General features: G+C 47.9%; 1 protein-coding gene across 15 annotated transcripts in view; it reads left to right on the top strand.

Annotated features, from left to right (window-relative positions):
• Positions 1 to 18778, top strand: part of arvcfb (ARVCF delta catenin family member b) — a 154108-nt gene that overhangs the window by 125541 nt on the left and 9789 nt on the right. For 11 of the 15 annotated variants that reach the window (XM_037481332.2, XM_062562479.1, XM_062562480.1 and 8 more), the window contains 3 exons: positions 1143 to 1160; positions 2350 to 2421; positions 18105 to 18232. In XM_037481332.2, the coding sequence (XP_037337229.2) occupies positions 1143 to 1160; positions 2350 to 2421; positions 18105 to 18232 (218 nt within the window). The remainder of the gene's footprint in view (positions 1 to 1142; positions 1161 to 2349; positions 2422 to 18104; positions 18233 to 18778) is intronic. The other 4 variants (XM_037481328.2, XM_062562481.1, XM_037481330.2 and 1 more) reach the window with 1 other exon arrangement.

The raw sequence follows: 18778 nt of genomic DNA on the forward strand, positions 1-18778 counted from the left end.
CCCAGTCACCACTTACGACATTGTGTTGCGTTACCGCTTCACAGGGTTACTTTTCTGCGTTATTGATTCCGCTCCAACAGATCAGTGCCCCAATCAGCGTTCCCCCGAGGCAGTTAGCTCAACCACGCCGCTGTACAACAATAATCACCGCCATTAATCCCTCAGCCAATGAGGTGCGACTGCCAGCCAGTGACCCTTGACTCCTAACGACTCATTGGAGAGTCCTTTGATTCGGGGGGGGGGGGGGGGTGGAGAACACGGGTAGACGGTAGTTATGAAGACTCCCTATTACCCACATAAATACTTTCACGCACTTAGAATAATGAGGAGCGTTCAGCTGCTGCAGAGCCCGAAGGTGTTCCCTCGAAGAAGAAGAAGAAGGGGAAAAAAAAGGGAGGCTCAGGTACAGACACATAAAGCGTGGCTGTAAAGGAGCTGGGAGGCGGCTGGTTAAGCAGCACCGTGGATAATGTGCTCGGTCATTTGTTACCTTAAGTAGGCCACGTTTTGGCCTCCTCTTCGGTTTAATGTCACATTCGGTATTAAATGCGCCGTTATGCTCAACGCGCTTTGTTTTAGCTCCTGAACAGGCCGATCCGCGGCGGTTATTTCCGTCTCTTCTGAGCACGTCTCTGTTCCTCTCATGCGATCCCTGTAACGATGCTTACAGTTGGTGCCGTTAATGTGTACATGCATCACTCTGGCTCTCCGCCCGACTCTCCCATCCGATAAAGGAAGCTGATTCCTTTCTTTCTTCGTCCCCGCAACCTTTTCTTCATGCCTTTTCATGTTCTTCTGGTTATCTGACGGCTTCTTTCCACCCTCTCGCTCGCTCTCTCTATGCACGAAAAGCCATCCCACTGATGCAAACTGCTCTCAGAGATCAGCTATGGACTGCTAATAGTTTCCCATCTCGCCTATTTTCTCTGTTTGCGCTCTCCATCTTTCTTTTCTAGCCTTTTCCCCATTCCCCTGAACTCTTTCACCTTCCCTGTCGGGGGCAAGATGCCTTCTTTTGGTAAAATTGTTCATCTATTGCACTGGCTCTTACACACACACACACACACACATTTTTTTCACCGTGCCTCTTCTCTCTTCTCCCTGCTTTTTTGCATTGCCGCTGCTCCCTTGGCTAACATTAGAGGAATGGTTTAATCAAGGTGAGTGCCCCCCCCCCCCCCCCCCCCCCCCCTTCTCCCTCAACCCTTCTGGTTTTCAGATCTCCTCACCCTCCTCCTGATCCTCTTCATCCTCACCCCTGATTGTAGATTATAGTTAGATGTAGTTTTGGTTGTTAAAACGTATCTTGGGTAGCCTTTAGGTCCTGCTCTACTACAGTATCAATATCGGAAAAGGGGTTGATTTGAAGCTGCTATTATTCAAGAAACTTGGGGGTTAGAAGTATTAATTGTTTGTTTTATTAACGTAATGATAAAAGCATGGGCTCCATTGTTCCCTTCCACCCAAATAGTTTACCTTCTCCAAGAATGTCTTACGTACATAATTACATTCCGAACACCAGTGGAACAATATTCCCCTTGGATTGTCCACTTTTTCAACACTAATCTGGCATATTACTATGAGATTTATTTAGATAGTAATATATCTGAATATCAGCCAACGTTTTTCTGTACTTGGTCCTGACAAAATGATTTTAAACATCGGGAAATGCTCCTAATTGCTTTCTTGCCAAATGCTAGAAAAGACTGCTAACACTTTAATGTCCATGCATTAACCATGAAGCGAGATGCACAAGTCGATTTGCTTTGAATCTAGGATCAAGATTTGAAGTGGTGGAAACAGCTGTCATGTCTGCGTCTAAATGTTTCAGCCTTGATACAGAGGCCTGCTGATTCCCCCCCTGCTTCCAGTCTTTATGCTAACCCGAGCTGATTGCTTGCTGGCTGTAGCTTTGCGTTTAGTGCACAGGGGACACAAGAGTGCTATTGATCGAACCATCTGGCAAGGATGGGAAAGTGTAAGCAAGCAACTCTAAGTCTTTTCAGGTGCTAATTGAAAAACATATTTTAGTTTCCAGTGTTTTGAAGGGTGGCGGGTGGGGGTTGTGGGGGGGGGGGGGGGGGGGGTAGTTCCAGGTCGTCTTTTTCCACGTGTCCATCCCCTCCCACTCCATTCCCCCCACTACGTCACAGTCACAGTAGAGCAGTGCATGTACGTGATCGTGCAGAGAGGGTGTGTGTGTGTGTGTGTGTGCTGTTTCACGTGCTCATCTCATTTCGGTAGATGCCCCCAAAACCAGTGGGGTCACACCAGTGGCGCTGACTTTGTCTTCCCCTTCTCTCTCTCTCTCTCTCTCTCTCTCTCTCTCTCTCTCCCCCCGGGGACCAGGTCGGAAGAACGGGGAGAATGACAAAAACTACGACACGCTGGATCTTCCCAAGCGCTCAGAGCCGTCAAAAGGTGGGCATTTACTTTTCTCCCGAGGGGAGCCGGTCAGGTGTGTAGGCGTGGGGGGGGGGGTCTAGTCATTTAGCTTTGTTTGATGGTTTTGTGCCCTCACTGTGACAGTTGATTGTGGGCAGCTTGTGAGAGCATTAACTCTGTAAGCCATCTTTTTGGAAAACACAACAATGCGCGGGGACACAAAAGGCAATGAAAGGCTTATTGTGCTCTGAGCTCTATCAAGTTTTGTTGGGCTAAATGGCATCCATTGTGTAATCCGTTGCATTGTACCGTGCTACAATTCACCGGAGAAGGCTGCCTCCAGGAGCTGGCCATGTGGACGGGATGTTCTGTTCATTTTAAAGCCAGATAGAAGCTGAAATGATTATTGAAATGAATTGATTTGTTGCAGCATGAGTGTGAATCAACAGCTTTGTGACATACATAAATATATATACAAATATTATCCTGCTTATCTCCCCATTTTGGCACAGTTGTAACAGGTGTAAAAAAGTAAAAATGAGCATGCACACGTGTGTGTTTTCGGACAGTGACACGCTGTGCATTTGCCTGTGTGTGCCTTCCACTGTGGGTAGTTGTGTGTGATTGTGTGTGCAGGTGTCCTTATGTCTGTTGGTGTCTGTGGAATCGGTCTGAACATATTTGGTGTTTACAAATCAACACCTCCTTTAATGTCTAGTGGCATGCACTCAAGAGTTCCACTTCCTGTTTGGCAGTTAATTAGCAACATTAACGCAGCACAGTGGGCCCTCATCAAACTGGATCCCCATTAATGGCTCCGCTTTTCCGAAGTTAAGCCGATTTTGCCTTTTTTTTCCCTCCTATCACACAAGTAAAGGAACGCAGATGAGCTCCATGGATGATAATTAATATTTCCACTCACTGTGTTTTCATGGGTGAAAGCCGAGCTGGCGTGGTGAGGCCCGTGGCTCTTTAGAGGTTACAATTGTGTGTGTGATTGACGCTACACAATTGTGCTCACGAAACCCTTTGGAGTTCTGAATCCAGAGAAAGCAATTATCGTTATGGGCCTGAGTGTCAAACGCGGGTTGAAATGTGTGTTTGTGGGTCCACGTTGGTGAGAGAGCACTGGACATTTTCTTGCTCACAGAAATACAATTCATATTTGACGTTTAATAACCGCACGCACCGGGGAATAACTTCAATGAGGTGCATGGATCATCAGGAGAACATCGCCGGAGCAAAAGGCAACATTTAGAGCACATGGATCACTTTTTCCTCCTCGGGAAAAACATGGTGAACGTTTTAGTGACCGCGAGTCCATAAAAGTCATCAAAATGCCTTGTGTTTGTTTGTATGTTGATACACGTGTATGCATGTGTCAGGCGCTCCGCCAGCAGAACACAGTGCTGATCATCCGTGGCGAGGGAGGCGCTCAGCGCTGATGGGTGAGAGGGAAGTGGCAGATAACACGTGTATTGATGTCAGACAGAGGGAGGTCAGGCCGCAGCACGCGGTGGGCAGCGATTCCTCTCTTTGTGAATGTGTGTGAAAAGGATCAGAAAGAGGAAGCAAGAGAAAGCTCAAGGCCCGGCAACTACAAAGTTGAATGACACTTTGAGAGAATTCACTCGTTCGCTTTAGACGACGTCATGTCCGTACAACGGATGTAAAGCTACAGTAAGCTACGGCAAGCTTAGCTCAGCATAACGAATGATACATGTAATATTAATAATCATACCGCTGCAATTTGGAAAATTACTTTTCAAAAATTAAATATCATTAAGTATTGACCCAAACATGTCTGTTGATATAACGTATTTATCAAACATCAATACTCACTCTTCAGCATTCTGTTGACTCTCTGTCAAAAAATCTATGCTGTGTTTTCAGTAAACTTCTGTTTATTATTATTATTATTCATTCCCAGTTGATGTGATTTGTCTTTGCAGTTGGTTTTGTGGCCGCTTTGTCAAACTCAGTAGATCCCGTGAGTTGTTTTGTCCATGTGGTTGAACCAGAAATGGCACCTGTTGCAAGCACAAAAATCAGTAAGGACGCCCACTGTTCATGTCTCCTGGAACAGAGACAGAGGAATAAAGACCGGGGGGAGGGGGGGTTGGGGGGGGGGGGGGCTGTAACAAAAGTAATTAGGAGGTGTGAAAAGAGGCGTTTCATTAAGTAGCGGCTCCTGACACGGTGAAACATTTTCCCAACGGTTGATTGAAACCACAGCCTTTTCAATTGGAGAGAGGTCATGTGACGGGGGAGGAGTCACACTTCTCGCCTTCTTTTCTCTGAGGGTGGAGGTTAAAATGATTCACCATCCCCAACGGGAGGTGTGATGGAATCGAGAAACCGCTGTTGGCTCTCCGGGGGGAGAAATAAATTAGCGTTTGCCTTTTTCTCTCTGACGACATGGGGTTCATTCATCAGCCCACAGTCAATGGGTCATTGCAGTGATCTTCATCAGGAGTATTATGCATATTCAACTCACCTGACCCACCAAGCAGCAGTGCTAATAAATCATTTCTAACAACGAGGGAATTCCGACAAAGAACCAAAGTTCGGATTGGAATAGTCCCGGAAGTGGTGTGAATGGCCGCCATGGTGAGAGCTGCTCGATTTCTTCAACGCTTCCTTACCTTTAGCATCGGAACCACCGGAGCGTCCTTTACTAAAGGAGAGGAGAAGGTTCTTTTCGGCGGCAATACTTAAATAGCAAGGGGTCAAATTGAAACGAGATCTTTGCCCCTCTTGCTCTCTCTCTCTCTCTCTCTACCTTTCTCTACCTCTCCCACCACTTCTCATTCATCTCGGCCTCCGCCACTTTAGTGCTCTTTTCCTATCCTGGGAGTTTTATTGTGTTTCCCCCGCCTCGCCTTGCTCACTCCGAGCAATTACCGACATCTGTGCGACGCGTCTTCGCACCCGCTTTGTCTCTCGCGCTTTTGAATTTGCGGAGAGGTCTTGGCGCCGACAAACAGCGGCGGCGCGAGCTGTTTGCGGTGTGTGGCGTTGTGTAGCCCTTTTTTGATGGCATCCCACCGGAGTTCTCTATTTGCGGTGTAACGGAACGAAACAGCTCGGAGACGGGAGCCCTCCACGTCTCTGGCGCTTGAAGTCTGAAACGAGGATTGCGGAGCGACGCGTTCCTCTTTAACGTCTCGGGCGGCTGCTAATCTGCAGCGAGAAAGGCGCGACACGCGTCCTCCCTTTCCCGCAGCGCGCAAATGTGTTCAAGCAGCTTTTTTTTTTTTCAAGATGGAGGCTCTTTGCGTCATTTAAGTTTGCCTCAGAGTTGCACAATTCCAAAGGGGGGAGGGGGGACGTCTTTTTTGCGCTGTCTATCGTCTACTTCCCTTCCCACGTTGACCAATTGACTGGTCATTCCAAGCAGTGGCCTCACGTGGACGGCCCTTTTGTTTGTTTGGAATTCCACACCCAGATGGTGAGAAGCCGACTCTTTGCCCTGCTGAGTCGAAGCTCAGAATAATCACACCGGCCCACCGCCTCCTCGAAGTCTTTCTCCGCGCCGCCACATTTTCGCGGCAGGAAGTGAGACGCCGAAAATGGAGACAGCCCGTGAACGCGAACGTTCCAAAGGAATGTCCCAAATAAAGAGCGTGCACACACACACACACACATTGTGACGTGCTTCACAGGTACTTTGTCCCTCTCAGCTGCTATATGTGGACACGCGGTGTCCACTCCACACGGAGTCGGATCCAGACTGTCCGGAGCCTCACATCTCTCTCTCTCTCTCTCTCTGTATGAAGCAGTGCATAGCGTCACCTCTACGGTTTCATTTTTTCGGCGCCGGATGCCGTCACGTCTGGAGGCAACGGGATCCTCGTCTAAGAAGAGCCGGGCCGGTGTGACGAGGGACTGATTGGTTTCGTGTTTCTGTGCCGATTCCGGGGGGGGGGGGGGCGACCTTCAATCGGGAAAGGCAAAGCTAAATGGGATGTAAACAAACAGACCAAAAAAAGAGATATTGTATCTCAGGGGACTTGGTATAGTTGATATAAAAGAAGAGTAAATATAAACAAAAATCTCAAACCAACACACCAGACATAAATGATGTTGTTGCACTGAACAACATTGCGTAGGGGGGGCCCAAAGTGGAGATAATAGATACCTCTGAGTCGAGGCACTTCAGGGGAGTTGGGCAGATTGGATATGCATCTCATATCAAAAAACAAAGATGGAATTGCACAATCAAGAAGCATTCAAGACCGATTGAAATAAGATTTTTGAGATGCATCGCAGCCAAATGAAATGGTGTAAATTCAATCATTGTTTCAGGTCGTCGTTTTTTACTCCACCAGTAAACAGCCTGTTAAATGGCCCCGGTGTTAACGCCACTAAAATCCGTCCAATCGCCATACCACTCTGTAGCAACAATAAGAAAGCATCTCTAGCATCTCCAACGCAGCTTTGAATAAGGGGGCACATCGACCTGCACGATTGAGCCAGCGCCACTAAGTCCCGCCTCCTCCGCGTCAGCTGATGGCTCCTTAAACAAACGGAAACACATCCTTCTCCTTTCATGTAGTTCTTATCACCCCGATGCATGTTCAAGTGTTCATTTTGCTTATACGTATCCAATTGATTTGATGCTGTGAAACAGGGAGACGAGCCGTGCCCGTCCTTGGTTCGGCTCCGTTGACCCCAAGTGGGATTTCTGAACTCGACGCTCCTCACTTTCCCTCTTGAAAACGTGATAATAAAAGTAATACTAATTATGTAACTTATTAAGCAACTTGCGGCTGACACTTTTGGGCCCCCGTCACCCCTCAACTCCACGCCACCATCTTCTCATTAGTTGTTCCACATGATGAAAAGGAGTGATAATAAGGCTACGAGGAGTAAACAACAACAACAGAAAACAAGTGGGAGCAGGAGGTTTGTTTAAGTGAGGCCACATGGTGCTTTGTTGAAAATACAAAGAGGTTTGCATAATGCTTTTCCTCGGAGGTCTCATTTCTGCTCTGCACATCGTTAGCGGAATGAAGTCCTCGCGGATCAGGATGTGCCGTTTTGTCGGCGCACAGCAGCATTTGTACACACCTGTGCTTAGTAAAAGAGGCAAAAGATCATTCCCAGCCCTCCCAGCGGCACGTCCACCCACTTCCACGTCACTGATCAACTGTTTCTCAAGTTGTTTTTAACTTTCCAAACCCCCGTCCGTCCCCCCCGTCCCCCCGGATCATTTCGTCTCCGCCTACGAGGCTCTTTGGGGTTCTGAAAAATGTGGGGAATCCACGGCGGCCAGCAACTTCCCACTCTCCGGGTAATTAACCATATAATCCCCCCCCCCCGCCCCTTTCTCCCCAAACCTGAGCAGTTGGAGCAAAGGGAGAATTATGGTACGAGAAGGATTCCCGGCGAATAAAGCGCGAGGAGATTTACTTGCCAAGTGGAGCATTTGTTTGGCCCCGATCGAGGCACGAGAGCGCTGCTTCCTGTTCTCTGCTGGAGACACTTTTTCATCTAATTAAAAGCAGATTAATGGCACGCAGACTAGCATCACTGGAGCAATGGCTCCAACAGCCAAAGCCCCCCCCCCCCCTCCCGTTACTGTTAAACAGTAGATGAAATATTGGTGGTAAACAGTCTAGCCTGTTGTAAACGAGAGGGCCCAAATGCACCCTGAGGACAGCTGCCCCTGTATACAGTCAAAGGGGGCGGGGGGGGGGGGGGGGGCATACTACAAAAACTGTCCCTCCACCGAGGTTTTACTCGCACCATAAAGTCAGCCAGTCACATCAGGCGAGCATGATGCTCCGGGATTACATTTTCGGGATCTAAGTGACGTTGAGTGGTCCAAGGAGACGGATTTGAGCCTGTTTTCTTTTTGACTGGTTTGTAACCACTGCTGTTGGGTTTTTAATGTGCGATGGGTTCATTTAGATCATCATTCATTTCACTCTCTCACACACACACACACACACATCTAAATCCTAATACACACCGCTGTGCGACAAAACACGGACACACAAACTCATTAAGGCACACAAACACTCCCTGGCAGACACACATGCGGACATTTAGTGCCCTGTGCCCTTTTACCATGAGCGTGTTATTATGTGCTTATTAGAGCTGCTGATGTTGGTGAGGGCGTTGCACAGAGATATTACATTACCTGAGAAAATTGACCACAGTATCCGCTGTGTGTGTGTGTGTGTGCGTGTGTGTGTGTGTGTGTGTGTGTGTGTGTGTGTGTGTGTGTGTGTGTGTGTGTGTTTGTGTTTGTAGGGAGAGAAAAGCATTGAATGTCATCCTCCAAGGCTAGAGTTAATCCAGAGTATCCATCACACTCCAGCGTGCCATTTCACAGAGAGGGAGTGCGGGGGGGGGGGGGGGCGTTAAATGAGAGATGGGTGCTGACACCGAACCAGACACAGGAAATACCTCCACCGCCAGACACCATTAGAGCCGCCATCAGGCCCTGGAAGCAGAGTTTAGCCAGAGACAGAGGTTGTTTAGGGGGCCTCTCCACCCGAGACGAGTCGGAATTTGAGGTGAAACACAGCCGGTACCAAAGCACGAGGGGACTTCCTCAGATTCTTCGTCTTTTAATGGGAAAACGCGGCGCGTACACGAACAGCGCCAGCGTCTCCCACGCGTCTTCCCCAATGTCCTCATCGTGGAATTATGAATGAAATAATAAAAATACCAAGGCAATAAAATGACCCGGGCAAAAGCGTTCAGAACAACCACAAGATCGTGCACGCCCACATGGGTCGAATAAATTACCACGATATTTTAACAAAAACAAATTCAGAAACATCAAATTGTTTGCGCTTTTCTCTTAGGAGAGGTCCAGTTAGAAAAATAAGCGACGCGTGTGTGGGTGTGTGTACAGAACAAATGAAACTCTTTTAGAGAGGGAGACCCAACAAAAGAGGAACAACGGAACCAAGAGGACCTCCGAAATCCTTCATCCACGTCTACAGGAGACACTGGTGCACTGGTTAATTGCATTGTTTCCCATGTCCAACACATTCTAAACCTCTTAAATACATCGTCTATTTTCATTATATCTATATCCATGTTATTTATTGACACTAAAATATGTGTGTCTGTGTGTGTGTGTGTGTGTACTCCCGTCCATCATCTGGGCTGCAGGACCCCCCCCCCCCTCTCCTCCCCCTCCCGACCCTACATCTGCTTCGGTCTTAAGCTTTACCGCCGCGTGGAGCTCGCGTGACTGTCACAGACAGTTTACATGTCCGGGGATTATTCAAAGAAGGCCAATCCTTCAAATGCTTAAGAGACAAAAGTTCTTAAATATCTACATTTGAGTAATATATGTTTGGGCTAAAATGAAATTTTACAAATATTACAATGCCACCTCGTCACGATGGAGGTTGGCTTATGGCTTTTTGCCGGTTACATTACAGTCTATCAGCATCCACGTTGTCTTTTTGATTGGTTACATTTATTTTGTTGGTTAACGCCCCCTTTGGCCTTTCGGAGAATAAAGCACAAAAGCCTCTATCTTTATTCCTCATTCCAGCCTCACCGCCCCATATCTCTATTAACCCTCCACCCCCTCCACTCCCCCCCTCCCCAAGCAAGCAGTCCAAAGGATTATCCAGGCTTACTCCCGATGGCTGGACTCCCCAACCTCCAAAACCCACAATCCCAAACTGTCGCGCACATCATTCAGCTTGTGGTGCAGTGCATTACTTTTTCTTCTGGGAGATCGTAGATGCCGTTTTTTTTCCATTGCTTTTATTGCTGTTTTGTGGCCGCCAACCTGATCTATGCGTCTCTGTGGAGGAACCTCCATCGTGACGAGGTGGCATTGTAATATTTGTAAAATTTCATTTTAGCCCAAACATATATTACTCAAATGTAGATATTTAAGAACTTTTGTCTCTTAAGCATTTGAAGGATTGGCCTTCTTTGAATAATCCCCGGACATGTAAACTGTCTGTGGCTCCACGCGGCGGTAAAGCTTAAGACCGAAGCAGATGTAGGGGGGGGGGGGGTCCTGCAGTCCCGATGATGGACGGGAGTACACACACTGATCTATGCGTCTCTGTGGGGACGCATAGATCAGGCAGCTGTCCCATCCGCCATGCAAAATGCATATCTCCTGTCCTCTCAGCCCTGTTTCAACGTTATCCATCATCTTCCCTTAGCTCTTCACTCTTTTTACATTTTCCTTTCCTCTTGCTTACCCACATATCGTCTATTCCTTTTCTCCCCCTGTTCTCATCTTCTTCCATCCCTCCTCCCCATCACCTTCTGTTGACACCTCATCCTTGTCAGATGGAGGTAAATGCAGCATGCTGGGAATCAACTGTCATTGGAATTTCTGCTTAAAGAACAACGCCGCCTGGACAACTTCGGCTTGTTTTCCAAACCCATCGACAACCGAAACTGTCAACCAGGAGAAACAGAAACGGTTGTAACCTCACCTCATCGTCACCTCTTCTCTCTCTCTCTCTCTCCACATACTTGTCTCTGGCTGTTGCCTGAGTTGCTGGTTCGGTCTGTGTCTGGGTGAGGACGTGACTCGCATGTGTAAAGAGAGCCGAGGCACTGTTAATAAATTCACACAGTCATGCACACTGATGCGCTCAAAAGCCGACACGCGAGCGCGCGCGCCTCTCCACTCTGAATCACTCGAGTGTCTGAGGGAGCTATTGCTGCTTAATGCAAACTTACACCGAGCATAAGCAGTGCTCGGCCTGTAATTGCAGCCCTCAGGCAGGCGTTTGGGCCAGTTTGTTTGGAATCGCCGCAATTGTAGGCAAGCTTTAGGGAGGTCTAAATTCTGAGCTACTATTGGGTGCCAATTTGGCGTGCCAGTCAGCCAGCCTTCAACTCATTACCCCTCAATGAGTTGCATCGCCTAAATGAGCAGGTGGCTGTGTGTAATGTGCAGATTGAAAAGCAGTTTGTTTCCTTTTCTTGTTTTGCCGTTTCTCGTCCAACTGTCTGACATAGAATTCGAAAGGGACGGATTGTCATCTGGTTATGGAGATGGGGTTTCCATAGCAACCCTTGTACTACAATTGTCTGCATCCCCAGGTAAAGGCAGTTGAGGCATCTCTTTTTGTTTCGGTGCGTCACACGACACACTGGCCAAGGTCCCAGTCCACATGCACAAAAGTCATGCATACATGCACTCATGCACAAACATGCAAATGTTAGGAATAATAAATCCTGTTGTGATTAGCGCAGGGTTCAGGTTAAATAAACAAGCCACAGTATATTAGACCTACATTAAATCCTATCATATAATAATGGATGGAATGAATTCATTTGTGTAGCATTTTGCAGAGTGGATCCTTGAGCACAGCTTTCTCTTACAAGGGCTGAAGATACTAGTATTCTCTTTTTCCTGTGGTCTTCATGGCTGTATGATTGAGATGTGCAAGCTTAGACTACCATGAGTACCATACCATTGTATGTATGTATGCATGGTTAGGATTTGTCATTGGATTACTTTCCTCTGGGTCTTATTATTATTATTATTATTGTCATGATAGCGATGCCAGAGAAGCTGAGCATTAAATCCCGGCTTACGCCACACATTGACCCGTGCAGATGGACCGCAGAGTGGGATGTTATTGTGCGTTGCTACACCAATTACTTTTTTTTTACTGTGTCAATAGCGAGGTAGCAGTAGAAATGATTACCATATTTCAATTATTCAGTGATGAACACATTGAGTTGAAAACTTACTAGACAGATACATAATTATCTTGTCATGTTGTCATGTTGAGTATCAGCTATACTTTTGTATAACTCGCCCTTTAACAGATTCTAAAATTGGAGACGGTGTTGTTTTTCCACTGCTGTCGCACATATCATAGGTCAGATTGTGTTGCACACGACCGGCATCGGTAAACACAAATCGAAAAATGGAATTGACTTCATCCTCCCCTGTCATTTCTTTACTTTTTTCGACTTAAAATCACCAAGATGTATGACAATCAAAGCTTTTACCTTTGCCAAACATCGAGCTAGCAGCTGGAAAAAGCGACTTATCTTGTCAACATGTCTTTCATCCGGAGGGAAATTATATCTTTACCTGACAGACATTGTAATACAAACCATCACCAGCACCTCAGGCCCTGAAACCCTATTACATGAGCCGGCACTAGAGCAGGACCACAGTGGATCCACGAGGAAGCTGCGAGGCACATTGCTAACCGAGCTACAGAAAAACAGGGCCCAAGGCCCCATGGCTCCGTTTAGAGTTCAGGGGCCGTAGCGCGGGGGGGGGATGGAGCCTTTCCAATGTACGCCTCAGACATTTTCCAAGTGAGACAGTCAGCGTGTTTTTGCTACCCGTCTTGATGGGCCCTCTGTGGGATGAAAGGCCGGGACTTTGCATGCCCATAAGCACAGGGAAGAGGAAGTACTCCCTTGTCACTGCAAAGGCAGCCTGCTGAAAGGAGGTCCCATTGTGCCTAATGGTAGGAGACGACCTGCACCAGACTTTTGGTTCTGCCGAAGCAGGACTCCCCCCCACCCCCCCTTCCCCCGTTGTGAAGTTAGAAAGATGAACGGTTGGAGGAAGAAAGGGAAGGACAGGAAGGAAAGGGTCTGTGTTGCATATTCGCCGTGACATCCTCCTCCCCCCCCATCTCTTCGCCTCTCTTAAAACACCAGGACATTTTTGTGGCCCAAAGCTGATGGGCGGCCGTCCAAGAGATGGCCCAGTCGCCACCTGCTGCCTCTCTTTGTCGACTTCCAACAGACTAAGGCCCAAACCACCACCACGCCGGCATGCTAATGCGTGCTGCCCCGCGGCTCTCCACAGAGATGCCAATCTGCAGCTAGGGGCCGAACTGGGAAGGGAGTGATGGAAAATTCAACTTTGACTCGGCCTCTGCAGCTTGTCGGGGGTTCTGGCTCCACTAGAATCCCCCCCCCCCCCCCCCCCCCCAAAAAAAGAAAGAATTCCAAGGTCTCAGTCACATGCCTCGGGCTGAGGATGAGGAGGACCCTGTCAGGCTGAAGTAGCACTCCGGTGTACTTTCTGTGGTGTATACCCATTCACACCTGACATTACAATGCATTTACAGAATAAAAAAACACTAAATGCATATCACTTCCCGTAGTGATGCTTGTTACTAAGCAGACCTCTTGTCTCGGTTGTTGTTAACGAACCGGAGAGCTTTATACGTTTGACGACGTGCCGATTCATCCATCTCGCCTCTGTGTCCTGCCCCGGCAGACTCTTCATTAGCACTAAAGCACTTTTCCCCATGGGCCTGCCTCTACTTTCATGGAGACACTCTCAACGTTCGAGCGGTTCGAGAGAGGTTGAGTGTGGGGTCAGTTTCAGATGTGAAATGCGACCGGCACAGAGCCGGCGACTCGTGGATTTTTCCCCACTGGCTCGGCCTGATTGATTTCTGCGTGGGGGGGGGGGGGGGGGTGTAACCCTGTGGTCACCCCAGTAATTCCTCCTCTCTTTTCCCTCACCACGTCTTCCACGTTTCACGATGAGGATGACCTCAGAATGCACTGGACATCACGAGCGTTTCACCAAGCGGTCAGGTGGTCAGCCGCTGTGTGTTAATCCCAATGTTCCTGTGAGCGTACACGTACCACGTGATGAAGGAGGCTGCGAATGACAGATTTGAGGGATTTATTTTTTTATTTTTTGCTGTTTGTTATCGTTTATTTTCCCCATCTGCCAGCCTCTTTATCTTCCTCCATCTCTCTCCGGTCCATCCGCCTTCGCTTGTAGGACTCCCCCCATGAGTTGTAGAAAGTGATACGCTATCCAGTCCCTCTGGTTTGATGAAAAGTGAAATGTGTGCTGGAGACGGAGTGGTAAATAAAGTGGTGCTGGTTGAGTGCTCGTACAGAAGCGGGCAACCAGATCCGGTACACGTTGTAGGCAGACGGGATGGATGAACATCCCTTTTGGACATGCCCGAGCAAGGCCTCGGTGTGTTCCTGGGTTTGTGTGTCTGCCGAGGTGCGTATCCTGTTCTGCACGGAAGCCGGAGGAAGCTGCTAGAGGAAGGCAGATGGCTCAGAGACCACAGTCATTAGGTGTTTGTCAGAGTGTGAAAGAGAAGAGTCTTCTGTTTATGTTCACATGGATGTGCGTGCGTGCGTGCGTGCGTGTGTGTGTGTGTGTGTGTGTGTGTGTCCTGTCCTACCGGCCCATCAGCTAATCTATTATGATTTACCAGCCTCTGTTTTTGGAGCCAACAGTGAAGCTACTTGAACCAAATGAATGTTGTGCACTGTGCGCCACTCAATCACTCCAACTTAACTTTGTTTCTTACAAACTTTTCACACACTGCAGACACACAAAGCCCCCCCCCCCCCCCCTCTCATTCCCGGAGGCTAATTGAGCCTTCGCCTCGATGGCAGGACTTGACACAGTCTTGCTCTGCTTTGAGAAACAACCTGCTTCTCCTTCCCTCTCGCCTCATTTAGGGATGATCTTACATCTCCCGAGCATTTTGTGCATGTGTTTGTGGGTTTATGCAGCCTATGCTGGGTGTGTGTGTGTGTGTGTGTGTGTGTGTGTGGTGGTCCCTCAGCAGGAGTTTTGTGAGCCACAGTTGCGTGTGATATGCAAAGCGGGACTTAACGAGCTAACGTTAGTTACGTTATTATGCCTTTGTTTACAGTTTTTAATTTTTGTGACATTGATACTGCCCTTAAGTAAAAGTAGTACTACTTTGGTACTAGTTGTATTGTGGTAATTCTGCACTCTATATTCCACTGGCTATGTTTACTGGTGCACTACTTGTTACTAGTATTGTCGTCGGGACCCGGACCGGGCCGGACCAGTGCGAGCCTTGTGGGCTCAAACATAATAATAAGGGTTGTTTTCTTTGCTGGAACTGAGAATATCTTTGCTATTTGAAGTTTCGGTATATATATATATATATATATATTTGAGTCATGGAGTTATTATGCGCTCATACATCAGGTTGCTAATGGGGATCTTGTGGAGGTCGCTGTTTACCCGTCCTCCCGTCCTTGCAGCCTCCGCCCATGTTGTAATGTTGTTGCGCTTTTTGGGTTGTGCTTGACGGGCTCTGTGGTTCTGTATGATGAGCTGCCTTAAACTAGGGCGCTCGATGTGTCACTTTTTGAAGTCTGGTACATGCTTTGCAGTATCATTTTTGCATCCGGCTCAAAGATGCCAGGGTGCTTTTGCATTCGGCACAAATGTTATTTTTGTCTTCTGTTCAAAATTCATGTGGTTCCTGGTCAGTTTGCACATTTGTTTGTGAACTTGATTCAAACCCCATCGTCAAACAACTTTATTTCCTCCACGATTGACCTCATTAGAACAACATCAGAAAACAAGACGTTTCCATTATGCAGGCGGTGGTGCAGATGATTATTCAGTGTAGGTTTGTCACTCCTAACAACCTCTTTCCATTTGATTTAAAACCAGGAATTTCACTTGTTATGAAGTATGTCGTCACTATTTACCTCACTTGAGCGATGAGGAACCCTTACTAAAAATCACTTGCATACTCTCCACTCCCTATTTCAATAATGGCATCACGTGTGCAGTCTGTAATAGATTACAGGGCTGTGGGTTGTCCCGAGCGAGGCCAAGGTCACGAGCACATTGACAGCTCATCTCCCCTATGAATTGTAATTCTGCCTAACAAACTGGCAGCTAACAGGCCAAAAGGTGGACATGAAATTACTAGGACAGCAACTTGCCAACAGTGCTCGACCTGGCAAGTGCTTTCAGGAAAGACTTTGGGTGCTGAATTTAAGCCCCCACTAAGGGCGAAGGAGGGAAAGCTCTTCGGCTCAACAGCGAGAAATTCCACTACGGATAAAGGAATTAGTTTAAAGGCCCAGTGAATTTCCCTTCCCTTCCATCCTCATCCCCCTTTATTGTACAGTACACTTCTTTTTTTTCGTGTTCTGAATCCTCCATTTAAAAAATGAAATTTTCTTAAGTCGCTTCAGTTTGACTCCCGGCGGTACGAGATGGAGCAAATGTGGATTTGCAGATTGTATTACAAAAACACGGCCATGAGAGGCGCAGTCTTAAGAGTGCGAGCACACTTGACAACAAAGGTTGAACATGGCTGACATTTTTGTGCACAGAGAGAATGTGCCTCTGGAGATGAGGTGTGTGTGTGTGTGTATGTGTGTGTGTGTGTGAGTGTGTGTGTGTGTCAACAGGGCTGCCTGCAAGGGTCTCCAACTGGTCTCCAGTTTGCTGAGTGTGCACCCAGAAATATGAGGAGCATGCAGAATGTCCCCCCCCCCGAGGAGAACCTATTGATGGGATTCATGTTTCAGCGCATGGTTTACGACGAGGGTCTTGTGGGTGACGGCTCTTGCTGTTGCTGCTTCTTTGAAAAATAAGTTCAAGACCTTTCAAGCGGCAGCTACAGCAGCATCCTCCGCACCTGCCAGCTCCACCCACACATAGTTTGGAGGAGCAGGCTTGGCGTGATCTCAAATGTTAACAACCTTGTTGCTGTGTCTGAATCCCGGAGTGTGTTCGGGCATCCAAATTACGGGTCTGTTATCGCTGTTGTCCTTTCGTCTAAGGAAAGAAAACAAGACATCGTCTTAAGGAGCACTCTCAAGGATTTTCATCCATGCTTTTGTACTTGGACACAGGTCGTACGATGTCTCAAAAAGTGCACGGAAAGGCCGAGTCAGCCCTTGTGCATCAGTCAAACAGGGGGCCATACGTCCCTGCCCACGCCACACAGGCGTGCCTCAGAACACATAAGGAGAAACGCTGGGTCGTTTCTTTATTTAATTTGAGCCTTCGGTGATGAAAGCAGGATTTGAAATTGCTTCTGCGCTGTTGTAGAGGATTGGAAGGAAGCTTCTGGTCAAATGGTTTTTTTCTGGCCATGAGTTTGAAAGCATCAACTCGCTCTGTTGAGCCTGCGGGAGAAACAGCAGCAGTTCGAGCTCCAGTTCTAGGATTAATCAGTTAGGAAAAAACTGGTCGTGCTTAAGCTGCAAAAACCTGCCGAGGTGTCTCCCTTACTTGTGGTGTGATGTATCCCGCAATAAAAAATGCATGGCTCCCACCGGAGATGGTTAATAGCTCTAAATGACCTTGACAGAAGAAACACCCTGCTTGTGAAATCGCTACCTTTTAATTAAATCATCTAGTGTCTTGTTGGTTCCATGTAAAACACTTAGTGACAAACCTGTCTGTGCCAAGTAAGAAAAAACCCTGGGTGAATATATTGGATTGGATATGATTGGACGCCTTACTCTCTCTCCATGGGCGTGCTCTGTCTAGTAGCCAGTAATCTAATTATGTTTCCATCAGTGAGAGGCCTAATGATTCACGGTGGAAGGTGTTATGTGCTAGTGAGATAAACCTCCCTGTCCAATAGGTTTGGTTGGATTAGAAATGTATCCAACTAGTGTTATCCTTGTATGCTTTCGTGAGGATTCTTCTTATACAGGTGTTGCAGCCTTTTGTGCAACCAGGTGAACGGGCTTTTATTCCCACCATGTGTTATGAAGTAATTTGTAATCCATTTTTGTGGCATTTCTCAGGTTTGTGTGCTGTTACCAGAGGCCGTGTGCATTGATGCTTTTTTCCCTGTTTCCCTTTGCCAAAGCAGTTGCTCTACAGTCTGAGATAAACCTCAGCCCTTCTGCTAGTACCTTCACACGTCCTAATGGGCCCGCCTGTCTTGCCAGGGAGTCTAACCAGTGTGTGTGTGTGTGTGTGTGTGTGTTTTCTCTGTATTTCCCTGCAGGCTTTGAGCTGCTGTATCAGCCCGAAGTCGTGAGGCTCTACCTATCTCTGCTGACGGAGAGCCAGAACTACAACACCCTGGAGGCCGCCGCCGGGGCTCTGCAGAACCTCAGCGCCGGACAGTGGACCGTGAGTCCCCTGTCGGGGTTTGGGAGGCTAAGACGCGTAGACGCTAACTCCTCGTCCTCGTCAGTGACCTTTTTCAGTTAGCTGTGATTGCGGCACAAATACCGAGTGCGATGGGCTTCGAGAAGGGAGCAGAGGGGCTTTAACGAGGTGCAAAAACAACATAGAGCCACTATTTAGACTTTTAAATATAGCTCAAGATCCGAACCACCCGTCAGAGTGGGATCACTTAGACCGGACTTCCCTCTCTGATAGACCTTTGCCTCTGTTTGATGGATGGCGTGAGAAGCGAAAAGGATCAGACGTTCATGCCAATTAGGTACGGCTCCAGTCAGAGCCAATCAGAGCCACCGTGCGGCCCGCCGAGAGGCCGTCCGGCTCGCGTCACCAACAGGGAAGGATAGCTGTCAGATGCCGGTTTTACGAGCAGTCGCGCACTTTTTGCAAAGGACGGTTCGGTCCACGGCAGCATCGTCCCCGCAGCACGTGCACTCACGTGTCAGACTGCAGAAACGTATTTCACTGCTCTGAATTCATTCGCGGCGTACA

This window comes from Pungitius pungitius, chromosome 5 (genome assembly GCF_949316345.1).
Source record: "Pungitius pungitius chromosome 5, fPunPun2.1, whole genome shotgun sequence".
In the NCBI taxonomy this organism is placed as follows: domain Eukaryota; kingdom Metazoa; phylum Chordata; class Actinopteri; order Perciformes; family Gasterosteidae; genus Pungitius; species Pungitius pungitius.